General features: G+C 38.1%; 1 protein-coding gene across 1 annotated transcript; it reads left to right on the forward strand.

Annotated features, from left to right (window-relative positions):
* Positions 1–2,778: 2,778 nt before the first annotated feature.
* Positions 2,779–4,773, forward strand: LOC132063551 (histidine-containing phosphotransfer protein 1-like). Its single transcript, XM_059456134.1, has 6 exons — positions 2,779–3,107; positions 3,209–3,339; positions 3,462–3,530; positions 4,158–4,229; positions 4,346–4,418; positions 4,539–4,773. Exons 1-6 carry the CDS (start codon positions 3,045–3,047, stop codon positions 4,584–4,586), a joined length of 456 nt encoding a protein of 151 aa, XP_059312117.1. The 5' UTR covers positions 2,779–3,044; the 3' UTR covers positions 4,587–4,773.
* Positions 4,774–13,848: the final 9,075 nt, after the last annotated feature.

The following is a 13,848-nucleotide window of genomic DNA, read 5'->3' on the forward strand; positions in this document are numbered from 1 at the left end:
GAATAGTAAATGAGCCTATTCGGCGCAAGTTTCGGAAATTTTTGTTGGTTGTCCCTTTTTGAAATAGTTATTCAGTAAATGATCTTTTTTTATGAGTTAATAGTCAAAAATACACGTGAATTATTACTTTTTCGCGAGTTTTACACCCTAACTATTAGTTGTTCTCTTTTCTTACCTGAATTATCACCATCTCTATATTAAAACACAACTCGAAACTGATTATTTCTTATCTAAACTATCACTTCTAGGTGTGTTTTAATACATAAATAGTGATAGTTCAAGTAGAAAAATGTTTTAAATGAGTAAAAACACACCTAAACTATATCTAAATTTCCTATAACACACACTTGCTTAGGGGGGTCCCTGACCCCCCCTGAACATTTTTGAAGTAGAATTAATACACACATAAATGCTGATGTTGCGTAAATGAGCAAATAGACATCAAAAAATATTTTACACACACCTCTTTCTATCTTTTTTTTCTTTTCTTTTATATCATTTAAAACTTTTTTGTCCTTTCTTTCAATTTCAATGGCCTGCCTCTTCCATTCGTTTTTCTTTCTTTCTCAAGCCTATGATTCTATTACTTTTCTGCCAACTTCTTCTATTTTTGTTCTCCTTGGTTGTACCTCTAGATTGAAGATGGTTACAGTCTGCTCTTCGGTTAGCTCTTAAAGAAATGGACCACATGAAATTGTTGTCCATACTCAATGAATTATGAGAGGATCCTCAAGGTGATTAGAATGGTGAACTTACCGCTTCGAACACAAGATCCGGTGACTACGCAAATCTGGTAAACACATCAAAAAGTGATTACATTAGCAACCAACATTCGAAAATTAATCAAGATTAAGACTAAACTAAAATGGGTTTCGAGTATTTACCTTGCAATTTGAAATTATGAGGAAAACTAGCTTTTTTGTATCTCCCTTTACCAAATTTTGTGTCAATCTATGGCGTATTGTGAAAAAAGAATTAGTAGTTTAAGGAAAACGTTATGGTAGCAATGGTTGAACACGGGCTGATGTGGAAGGGAATAGGAGTAAAATTAGTATTATAAAAAAGAAAGGAAATAAAGCCTTCTGTCGGTGCCGGAAATATTTCCGGCAAGGTTCTTAAATTTCTGTAATTTGAGGTGGTCAATGGAAGGAAAGTATAAAAGACAAGGAAAAAAAGAGAAACTGATGAGACAATAAAAACTTAGGAAAATATTGTAAAATTAAAAAAATTAACTTTTTTTCTTACTTTTCACGCTCTTTAGGAGAGTACATGCACTCCTTTGGCAGGAGGCATTTTAAGGGTGTTTTATTTCTACTTAAAAAATGTTCGGGGGTGTCATAGGACCCCTGCAAAGTAAGAGTGTGTACAACAAATTCAGATATAATTTACGTGTGTTTTTAGACATTTTCCCAAAAGAAAACAGGTGATAGTTTGGGCGTGTCAGTCGCGAAAAAGTGATTGTTCTGGTTTTTTTTTATTTCTCTTGCAACTTATGAACCTTTTAGAGGACGGTTTGAAAATTCCTCTGAGTAAACTAAATTTTTTATGAGAAAATATTATATCATGGTCTAAAAATTTTGTAAGTCGAACCAAAAGTTACATGATATTTCTAATATTTTATTTGGTTGAAAAATATATGAGTAAATATTAGATCCAAATCTAACAACGTCTAAAAGGATAATTTTTCAATAATATAAGCAAAATCTAAATTGTGGCCTACAAAGGAGAAATTTCCGTAAATCGGCGGCTTGCAAGTTCAAATTAATCGAGCTAGTTAAACATGAATATGCAGACAGAATCTACCAACTAAATCTTGGAGATATTGACGTAACATGGCACATAAGTTAGGCTGCCTTCACTTCTCTGCCCCCAAACCTTTTTAATGTTCAGCACATACTGACCTGCCCATGCCAGCCCATGGCCACCTTTCCATCTTAAGAAGAAAACCTGCTCGAAAATTGGAGTTTTGCTGCAACATTGGATTCTATTACTGCTACCCTTTTAATATTTCATGTAATATCAGTATTTTTAAATTAATTTCAAAAATAAAAAATTTATATATGGATACGTTGATTATTATTTTGAAACGATGGAAAGAATGGCTACATGGCCTTACTATTACTCCGTATATGCTTTACAAATAGTTATGATAGTACTAGTCTGTGGATCTCATATAAAATATTCACGTCTGGTAAAAATTGGATTGAATTCTATAGAATATACCTTCTTAAAATTTACAAGTGCCACATGAAATTACTCAACACAAGCAATGTGTTGTAAGACATTACTTATACCCTCAATTGGGCAAATAACAGATATAATCCTAAAACAGATCATACGTACTAGCCAGAACAATGACAAATTAAGTATAAGAAGCATCTAAGAGCAGTTTTTACAACTGAGGAAAATGTTTTAAAAATAGCACTACTAAATACATAAAGTAGTTGAAATAGAAGTGGAAAAAGATCAGCAGTTGAAAGTTGATAAAGTTGCATTTGGATGTGAATTTCACTTGGAAAGACATTGAATTTGTGCGCTCAAAATGATTTTTTCACTTAAAATACGTGTCAAACAGTTTTTTTTTTTAAGTTGAAATAACAAACCGAGAAAACAAAAAGGAAATCAGAAGATGAAATATTATACTATTATAGATAAATAAAAAACAAACAAAATAAATAGGGTATGGTGAAAAATATTTTGGATCTTGTGACAGCTTTACTATTTTAAGAACTACATAGCTGCAAAAAACAAGAAAGAGACATAAGAAGCAAAAGGAACAGAAACATAATTGCAGAAAGTGAGAACATTAAAAGAAAAAGAAAAATGTGTGTGTGTGTGACAATATAAATACAGTGAATCAATGTGCAAAGTTCATTGAACACTCTTCTCTACTCTAGAACAGAGTGCCCTGCTGGAGCTTTTCCAAGAAAAAATAGTTTAAAAAAAAAAAAAAAATTCCTCCATGCACTACTAATATAATTATAACTTCTCATAATTAATAGCAGCTGTTAATTTGTGAAAGTCATTGTGGATATAGCAAAATCATGGAGAGTGTAAACCAGTTGCAAAGAAAACTAGCTGAGTACACTGCTTCCTTGTACAATGAGGTAATTTCTTAACCTCTAATGTTAAAAAAGATTATTTTTTAAAAAATTGGATTTTATTTATTATATGGTTTTGATGATGGGTGATTCTTTTTATTTTTTAGAAAATTCTGGATGAGCAGTTTGTACAGCTGCAGCAACTGCAGGATGAGAGCAATCCTGATTTTGTGGTTGAAGTTGTGTCTCTTTTCTTTGAAGATTCTGAAAGGCTTCTTAATGAACTTGCCAAAGCTCTGTCAGTAATTAACAACCCCTTTAATGTTCTTTTTATATGCAAATCTTGAAGAGTTAGAAAAAAAAAAAATTAAACTCTGTAACATAATTGTCAATTCTTTCAATTTTTGTTTGTAAAAACAGCAATCAACCTAATGTAGACTTCAAGAAGTTGGATGCTCATGTTCATCAGCTCAAGGGTAGCAGCTCCAGGTACTTTTTTTTTTTTTTTTTTGGGGTGTGTGTGTGTGTGTTTGTTGTTTGGGGGTGGGGGGAATCTACTCAGAGGAACATTTGTTCTTAAGAAGAATTCTTTAGAGATTGTATGATCTCTAATTTGCTAATGAGCTTAATTATTTTCTTTCAAGTGTCTGAGTTATGTTTGGGATTTGGTTGGTCACAGCCATTTCACTCCATTGAAGTAAAAAAGAAAGCATGCTTTTGTTTTACCGCCCGATGTCCGCATTGGAGCCTTGACTATATTCGGAAGCCCATTTCTAGTTCTCTTTCTTCTTGAAAATTATTGAAGAAAAAAATTATATCTTTAAATTTTAATTTCAACTTTCAATTTGTACAAAAGACTTGTGCATCTCTTTATCAGGATTTGTACCTAGTTTTTCTTTTAATTTGATGGTTAGATTCTTTTTTCAGTGCTTTCTTCCTGCTGTTCTCTAACTAGTACAAAAAGAGTTCCACTGTATATATAATTTGATTGAACTACTTGTAATGGATAGCTTATCTTATTGACAGTTTTTGTAATTTTTTGTAAATGATCTGATAGTATACAAATTCATATATATTAGCTATAGTCTATAGTTAAACTGTTCTTTTGATTTACAGCATTGGTGCACAGAGAGTTCAAAGAGTGTGCATTGCCTTCCGTAATTATTGTGATGAACGGAATGTTGAAGGGTAAGTTAACTTTTCATGTAATTTCATCTTATTCCTTTTTTTTTTTTTTTGTGCAATTACTCTTTTGTTTTTTCTAATTGACAATTGAAACAAATCCAAATCTCATATAACTGCAGATGCTTAAAATGTTTGCAACAAGTAAAGAACGAGTACAACCTTGTCAAGAACAAGTTTGAAACTTTATTTAAGGTGATTTTCATTTTCTATCATTAAACTAAAGATGTATCATTTATTGCATAACTATTTACCTTAGTGAGAAATTAAAAGAGGATCTTTGGACTCATTTTGCACTAATCGATCAATTTGTAGCTGGAGAAACAATTCGTGGATGCTGGAGGTTCATTTCCTGCGGTGTGAATATTCAAGATTATTGATTGATGAAATATGGAATATGAAATTATGAGGATTTCAATTTATGCTTAATTGCTAGTTTGTTAGTTCTTTGGATATGTTAACTAGAAAGTGTTCAAGATATTTCGAGCTTCATTTCTTTGGCTTTAAATGTATAAGCAATGAAAGAGAAGATGAGAGAACCCTTTCAAGAGCTCCATCTGTAGTGTAGATCTTCTTCAATTTAAATTATAGGATTGTAAAATCAAATCTCCACTTAATAACGCTTTGTTCGATGAATAATTTGGTTTGCTTTTCTTTTAGTAGGGTTATTAACGCGAATTTAGCTACATAACTTTACTGAAGGCTGCATGTAAACATGCTTTAATACGCCACAATGATCAATTAGATTATGTTTTCTATAGTGCCTTGTTAATGTGGGTATTTGTTTCAGGTTTCGTGCACGGCTGACATAAAAAATATATATATTTTACACAATCATGTTGTCATTTGTACGTCATGGGATCATTTGGTTAATGATTTAGTTATATAATGAAGAATAATACGATCGAGGATTATTATGTGGAAAAGTATTATGCGGATAATAAATAGTGCGTGAATTATTATACAGTAAACAAATAATAGGAGGATTGTTATTTAGGGAATACCTATTGTAAGGACATTATTATTTTTACGTGCTCTTATCAATGTATTACTAACTCATATATTACTTATTCCTTTTTATCTCCCATAAAATAATTAATATTTTCGTAATTTTTCCTAAAGATGCATCCAAAACCGCAACGGGATGAGATTATCCACTTCGTGATTTTCGTCACAATTCGATATGAGACGACAACAGTAATCCAGTTTTAATTTAAATCTTCAATAGTAGTGGATAAGAAACAAACATTAATAGTATTATTATCTTTCTCTTTGATAATTACTCGTGCATGGCCTTCCCTTTCGCCGACTCCTAAACAAATAAAATACTTGGACCAATAAAATATTTTTAAAAACTGAACACAAATATTTGATTTTGTGTGCCATATCCTTAAACAAGTACCAAGACAACTAACATATAAGTACTTTATTAGTAGTGATGCTCCATCAACGTACAACTTTGATACCATTCTCGACTTGATGCACCGGCCCTTGCTCCTTGGCATTATTATAAAATTAATTCTTCTTCTTTATGATTATTGTTTTTATCAGGACCACATGTACTGATGGAAGCACTATTTCTCTTCTTCCCCCCTTTTTTTTATTTATGAAATTTACCTCCTCTAAATTATTTAAGTAGTAAAGTTGATATTTTCCTTTTATTAATTTATGGGTTCATTGAACACATGTGGTTTCCATTTGAAGGTCAACTTGGTTATGATTTGGCTATTGATGCCTTCTACTCAGCTAGATATGTGTGAAAGTGCAGCCAAGAAATATGCTCTCTTTATATATATATATATATATATATATATATATAAAAGTGCATGTGATCCATTTCCTATTTTATACTCCCTCTGTTTCAATTTATGTGAACCTATTTCCTTTTTAGTATCCAAACAAAATGAATGACCTCTTCTAATTTGGAAACAAATTCACTTTAAGAAATGATTTACGATAGCCCACACAAATATTCAAGACTTATTTTGAACCACAAGTTCTAAAAGTTTTCACTCTTTTTTAAATGTCATCCCCAGTCAAATGGATTCACATAAATTGAAACGGAGAGAGTATTAGATTTTCTTGATAACGATAATAATAACAATAATAAATAATGATGACTTTGTTGGTCCTTTTTATATATATAACTGTTATATCCCGTGTCTTCGCACGTTTGGAAAACTTAGGGATAATCTTGACTTGTATGAAATAAAGTCATAATTGATTTCCTTGCAGCACATGAGTTGTTAGGAAAGAATATTAGTGTGGAAAAGTCGGGGAAAGTCTAAGGGCAATTTTGGAATTTTTGAAATACGTCGATAAATTACAAAACAAGATCCGCAACCAATTGGGCTCAAAAAAATCATGGAATTGAGGCCCAAATTAAAGGGCATGGCAGGCAAGCTTTGGCCCATGACCCACATGAATTAGTCATGTGCTTGGTCATGTGACAAGTTAATAAAGGGAGTATTATATATATATGTCATCACCCTTAGAAGTTTCATGAACTAAGAAGAAGAGAAAAACAAAAGGAACAAGGGCAGACCAAGAACCCATTTCGGGTTTGCCATAGAAAAATTAGCTATCAAAAATCTTGTTCTAAAAATTTATATTTTGTGGTTTTCCTACCAACTTGAGTAGCCTCATCAACTTGGTGTGGTTGGTTTGGGGAAAGGAGGCCTTGATTCATCAAAGTGACCACAAGTTCAAGTGAAGAAGACTAGAGAATTAGGTAAGAATTCATCCTTTATCTTTGCGTTATGAAGCCTTGTTCGTGTTGTAGCATGTGAAAATGAGTTGAAAGCATGGAAACATGGAAGTTTGCATGATAGGAGTGAGTGCGTGTAGGTGGCCGAATGTATGTGTGATGTGTAGTATGATTATGTTAAGTTTCATGTTGTATTGTAATTGTAGGCATTGTAGAATTTGTATTGGAGGTGAAAGATGGATTAAAATGTGGTGGAGTGGAAAAATGGCCTATGGCCGTGTGGCATAAGGTAGGGGAATTATGATGAATTTATTTCGTTTAGCACACTAGTTGCGTCGTTGTGACCTTTGTAGTGTAAATGGAGGTATAACGATTTAATGTTTGGCATTAAAATTGCATATACATTAGTGTGGCAAGGTATGTGTGTTAGCATAGTTGTTATGTAATTATGGAAATACATTGTTTAAGTGCTAGTTATGGTTGTTGTTGATGAATATGAGAAATGATAATGTGCTACGAACATGTTAGTTGAAGAAGGGAAGTTATGGACGAGTTATGGTTTCGGTGGAGAATTTATATATTTTGCGAGTAATACGATGAATTATATGTAATGCCTCCTAATGATGTTAGAATGATCTTGATGGTTAATGATGATGAAAATATTGATGTTGGCTTGGAAATGTGAAGCTAGTTTGAAAGTTGTCGCTTTGTGTAGAACAAAGACTTTTTATGTTCATAAGCGATTCTAGTTGATGGTTGATGTTATTGGTTTGGTTGTTGTTGGTATTTGAGCGAGTTAAATTCTCGGGGCGTCATATTTATAAAGGAGGTGCTGCCGAAATTTTGTTAGACAAGAATTAGCTTAAAATGAATGCTTAAGCCTTATGGTTAACTTATGGCAAACTTGACCATTTATAGGTTTTGGGCGAAAAGAGAATTGAGTTTTGGAGAACGTTAAAGGCGTAAAAGGTATGTAAAGCTTTCCTATTTCTTTCTTGGCATGATCTAAGTGTACCAGGATCGGATTTGCGCCTTGGAAAGTGTTCTGCTCTTCGGAATCCGCGTTTGAAAATGTCCCTTTTTCGTTCAATAGAATTGAATCCTTTAGGTGTGTTTTGATGAAAAGTTTATGTGAATGTTCATAAATTGCCTAGAAAGTTATGAATCGTCCCTAGGACCTATATAGATGATTCCATACGCCTAATATACATGATTCAAGCCCATCGCCTCGGTTGTCCCGAGGTGGACCAAAATTCCGATTTTACCCCTTTATGTTTATGGTTAGTTTTGAGCGGTTCTTTTTAAGGAAACGTTTTAAGCTGCTATTTTAACTACTAAATAAAAATTGTTTTAAATATTTTCTTAAGTCTTATAAACTATTTTGGAACATGAAAAGTGATCATAGAAAAGTTATTTCTCCGTAATGCACCATGATATCCGAGATTCGCGTAATATGATTCCGTTCGATCTCTTACTTTGATTTGTCATTTGTTATGCCTCGTCGAGTCTCTGGAAATCTGTATGGTATTTTTATTGCATTTGGTTTCTCACTACTCCACTCGTGGATGCCTCGATGTTTCCCCACCGAGCCGGGCCGGGATATGTTCTCGGCGTATTTCTGCATTGTTCGCCGTGCTCGGTGTGAGGGCGGTATTATGCGTACATGGGTTGTGGTGTATGTTGTGCCGTGTACGCTTTGTTATGATTATGTTCGATATGGCCATCCGTTATGTTATGATCTATGCTTGTCAGGCGCCGGCGTCGGGGGCGACCACACTCGACCGCCGAGTCCCTAACGGGGCCGGCTTTGGCATATGTTTTTGCATACACTATTTACGATTTCGACATGTATTTTGATTATATACGCATTTTGTTCATTCTCCGCACACTCGTTCCGATTTTGATTTTATTGTTACGCTCTCTCGCTTTACATATTCGTACATTTTTCGTGCATCGACCCCCGCGCTTCGCGGGGCCGTGTTTCATGCCCACGGTACGTACGCACGCTTCGCGCATCCGCCCGCTTGAGCCATCTATCGGCTACTACGGCGCTCCTTTGTTCGAGCTTACATTTTGGTACGATCTTTTCGATATGTATGTACATTCGGATTTCGGGGGTACGACGGGGCCCGTCCCCGTCATATGTTTATGTTTTCGATGCAGCAGGTCCGTAGACGTGTGTAGTGGGTTACGTATATGTTTGGTACGTCGTGTACGTTGGGGATTGTATGTATACCTTGTGACGATCGGCCTTCGTGCGTCATACTCGCTTCTGCGCGCGTCCTCTGATAATATCTTTAATTATTATGTATGTTTATTTTACTACTACGCTTATGTGGGGTAAAGGTACGTATGAGTGTCCAACTCGGGCACGAGTCACGGCCTACGGGGTTGGGTCGTGACAAAAGTGGTATCAGAGCGGTTGGGTCCTCGGAATGTCTACGGACCGTATCCTAGTAGAGTCCCGTTTATCGGTGTGTGTGCACCACATCTATAAAGCGGGAGGCTACGGGACATTTAGGAAGTTACCCTTCTTTTCTGTCTTAGATCGTGCGGTAGAAGCCGTATTAGTAAGATGATTCCCTCGCTAACGAATCGAATTGTTGTCTTTTCGGTACTCGCAAAAAGGCGACGGCGACCCGAAGGGCGAGTCCACGGCTTGCCGGTGAGACTAGTCGGGCCGCGAGAGTTACCGGGGCCCGTACTCGACTGGGGGGCGCTGCCTCAGAACGGCCCGGCTCGGCGCGCACACTGCACCGAGAGGGGATCGGTAGCCGCCGGGTGCAGATCAGAGGGCGGCTTCCCCGCCAGTTTCGGACGCCCCAGCACCTCAGCCTCTAGCCCCACAGCCAGGGGCGGAGGACAGAGCTATGCGAGAGGCGGTGCAGCTATTGGCCAGGTGGGTGGCAGCGGCGCGAGTCAGGGGGTGATGAGGCACGCGGGCGGCGGTTCGAGGGGGCCGTGAGTTTTGACTGTAACCCTGGGAGTACTTCGGGACAAAGCACGAAGAAGACCCCCGTGAGTTCATTAGGGAGATGCGGCGCCACACGGGCGGTTAAGGCTCGACGGAGTCGGTTGAGTTGGCCTCATACGGATTGCATGAAGTCGCGGCCAACCGGTTCGAGTCACGGGAGTTAGCTGAGGTAGAGGAGCCCTCTGCCGTCCGGGATGAGTTTACGGAGGCTTTTACGCGTCATTTTCGGAGCTACGGAGGGCGTATTGGACAGATTTTTATCACTCGGCGGTAGCGGTGTCGGTGAGTATAGTTTGGAGTTTGACTCTCGGCTCGGTATGCGCCTACTTTGGTAGCCGGTATGGACGACGGGATGCCATTTTATTAGGGGTTTGGATAAGTATATATGATTGATAATTGCTTGGCGGCGTGGTCGCCTGATGGGGTATGGACATTGCCCGCGTACGGGCGTACGCCCCGGGGCATGGAAGAACGACGTAAGGGCGTCGGCCACCGAGAGAGATTATGATGAGAGCCGAAAAGGGCCGGATCGGCCGGATACACCGGAGAGTCTCGAGTGGGCCATCTCGGCGGCGGGGGGTACCGTGCGTTCTTCCCGGCCCTGCACGAAGCACACCCCAGTTTTTCGGGGAGCCGGAAGTCGAGGTAATGCGGGGTATTCGGAGATGGGTCGAGCTCCGGGCGGCCCGGTTCGCGGTGGATGGAGGTTCCGGTCGGACGAGGCCACCTAGGCCTCGGTGTTCTTGTGGCCGGATACCATGCGGGGAACGCTTCAAGACTCTTGGAGCGTGCTTTTCTTGTGGCCGCGAGCCGTACGGTGAGAGATTGTCGAAGTATAAGGGTAATTTGGGTGGTGCGGCCCTACCTACCGGATGTCTTAGGGTCATCATCGAGCACGTGGCTATGCGCCCGCGCCGGGGGCAAGGCACGTCGACATCTGGCGGCCGCGGTAGGGGGTGGCGGAGCTTCGGAGTTACGGCGGTCCTTCGAACCGCATTTATGCTCTGACGGGTCGACAGGATTCGGAAGCGCCACCAGATGCGGATGCAGGTACATTATCATTCTTTTTTTTCGAAATATATTCGTATCGACCGGTTTAGATTCTATTTTGTGGTATATTTTCTTCTCCGAGTCACTAATAGAATTGGGATAGTACCCGCCCGGATAGGACCGCTGATATAGTTGTGTATGTAATGAAAAAGGGTGAATAGTGCCGACCTAGAAAGCCAATATGGAAAAGGTATAACCAGAAAAATGAAAGACCCTCCCTGAATCGAGTAGGACCCACTACGAAAATCTTCCGAAATTTCGTTAAAATCCCAACTCGCCTTTAAACCTGCATGACAAGCTCGTACGAGGTAGTGGATGCGATCATCTCTAGCACGGATGCACCAAAATTTGCTAAAAGTCAGGGTTAAGCGTGCTAAAACGAACAATTCCGGGATGGGTGACCCGCTGGAAGTGAACAAAATTTTCGCAAGAGTAGATATGAGCGTCGAATGGACGGTTGGGAGTAAACGAAAGGAATCGGAATATGGAGTGACTAAACCTACGAAGGACGGGTAGCCTCAAGACTCGACGGTAGGTGCGAAGAAGATGGCACGACGATGTTTGGGGGTTGAAGAAACCGAGTACGAAGAAAAGGAACTCCTCCCCGAATTATTTATACACCCCTATATGGTAGTTTAACATTCGAGGACGAATGTTCTAAGGGTAGGATGTTATATCCCGTGTCTTCGCACGTTTGGAAAACTTAGGGATAATCTTGACTTGTATGAAATAAAGTCATAATTGATTCCTTGCGGCACATGAGTTGTTAGGAAAGAATATTAGTGTGGAAGAGTCGGGAAAGTCTAAGGGCAATTTTGGAATTTTTGAAATACGCCTCGGAAATTACAAAACAAGATCCGCAACCAATTGGGCTCAAAAAAATCATGGAATTGAGGCCCAAATTAAAGGGCATGGCTGGCCAAGCTTTGGCCCATGACCCACATGAATTAGTCAGCGTGCTTCGGTCGTGTGACAAGTTAATAAAGGGAGTATTATATATATATGTCATCACCCTTAGAAGTTTCATGAACTAAGAAGAAGAGAAAAACAAAAGAACAAGGGCAAGACAAGAACCCATTTCTAAGTTTGCCATAGAAAAATTAGCTATCAAAAATCTTGTTCTAAAAATTTATATTTTGTGGTTTTCCTACCAACTCGAGTAGCCTCATCAACTTGGTGTGGTTGGTTTGGGAAAGGAGGCCTTGATTCATCAAAGTGACCACAAGTTCAAGTGAAGACTAGAGAATTAGGTAAGAATTCATCCTTTATCTTTGCGTTATGAAGCCTTGTTCGTGTTGTAGCATGTGAAAATGAGTTGAAAGCATGGAAACATGGAAGTTTGCATGATAGGAGTGAGTGCGTAGTGGCCGAATGTATGTGTGATGTGTAGTATGATTATGTTAAGTTTACGTTGTATTGTAATTGTAGGCATTCAGAGTATTGGAGGTGAAAGATGGATTAAAATGTGGTGGAGTGGAAAAATGGCCTATGGCCGTGTGGCATAAGGTAGGGGAATTATGATGAATTTATTTCGTTTAGCACATACTAGTTGCGTCGTTGTGACCTTTGTAGTGTAAATGGAGTATAACGATTTAATGTTTGGCATTAAAATTGCATATACATTAGTGTGGCAAGGTATGTGTGTTAGCATAGTTGTTATGTAATTATGGAAATACATTGTTTAAGTGCTAGTTATGGTTGTTGTTGATGAATATGAGAAATGATAATGTGCTACGAACATGTTAGTTGAAGAAGTTATGGACGAGTTATGGTTTTATGGAGAATTTATATATTTTGCGAGTAATACGATGAATTATATGTAATGCCTCCTAATGATGTTAGAATGATCTTGATGGTTAATGATGATGAAAATATTGATGTTGGCTTGGAAATGTGAAGCTAGTTTGAAAGTTGTCGCTTTGTGTAATCGAAAGACTTTTTATGTTCATAAGCGATTCTAGTTGATGGTTGATGTTATTGGTTTGGTTGTTGTTGGTATTTGTAGTCGAGTTAAATTCTCGGGGCGTCATATTTATAAAGGAGGTCTTCGCCGAAATTTTGTTAGACAAAAATTAGCTTAAATGAATGCTTAAGCCTTATGGTTAACTTATGGCAAACTTGACCATTTATAGGTTTTGGGCGAAAAGTTAATTGAGTTTTGGAGAACGTTAAAGGCGTAAAAGGTATGTAAAAGCTTTCCTATTTCTTTCTTGGCATGATCTAAGTGTACCGGATCGGATTTGCGCCTTGGAAAGTGTTCTTTCTTGAATCCCGCGTTTGAAAATGTCCCTTTTTCGTTCAATGAATTGAATCCTTTAGGTGTGTTTTGATGAAAAGTTTATGTGAATGTTCATAAATTGCCTAGAAAGTTATGAATCGTCCTGAGACCTATAGCATGATTCCATACGCCTAATATACATGATTCAAGCCCATCGCCTCGGTTGTCCCGAGGTGGACCCGCGAAATTCCGATTTTACCCCTTTATGTTTATGGTTAGTTTTGAGCGGTTCTTTTTTAAGGAAACGTTTTAACCGCTATTTTAACTACTAAATAAAAATTGTTTTAAATATTTCCTTAAGTCTTATAAACTATTTTGGAACATGAAAAGTGATCATAGAAAAGTTATTTCTCCGTAATGCACCTTGATATCCGAGATTCGCATAATATGATTCCGTCCGATCTCCTTACTTTTGATTTGTCATTTGTTATGCCTCATTGAGTCTGGAAATCTGTATGGTATTTTTATTGCATTTGGTTTCTCACTACTCACTCGTGGATGCCTCAATGTTTCCCCCCGCCCATTCCGGCCGGGATATGTTCTCAAGCGTATTTCTGCATTGTTCGCCGTGCTCGGTGTGAGGGGAAGGCGGTATTATGCGTACATAGGTTGTGGT

This window comes from Lycium ferocissimum, chromosome 7 (assembly GCF_029784015.1).
Source record: "Lycium ferocissimum isolate CSIRO_LF1 chromosome 7, AGI_CSIRO_Lferr_CH_V1, whole genome shotgun sequence".
Taxonomy (NCBI): domain Eukaryota; kingdom Viridiplantae; phylum Streptophyta; class Magnoliopsida; order Solanales; family Solanaceae; genus Lycium; species Lycium ferocissimum.

Bases quoted from the DNA above. Each gene is read 5' to 3' on its own strand.
- LOC132063551 (XM_059456134.1), top strand. From the start codon at position 3,045: ATGGAGAGTGTAAACCAGTTGCAAAGAAAACTAGCTGAGTACACTGCT. The intron at 3,531-4,157 runs GTACTTTTTTTT...TTTGATTTACAG, and splicing joins CTCAAGGGTAGCAGCTCCAG to CATTGGTGCACAGAGAGTTC. The intron at 4,419-4,538 runs GTGATTTTCATT...ATCAATTTGTAG, and splicing joins AGTTTGAAACTTTATTTAAG to CTGGAGAAACAATTCGTGGA.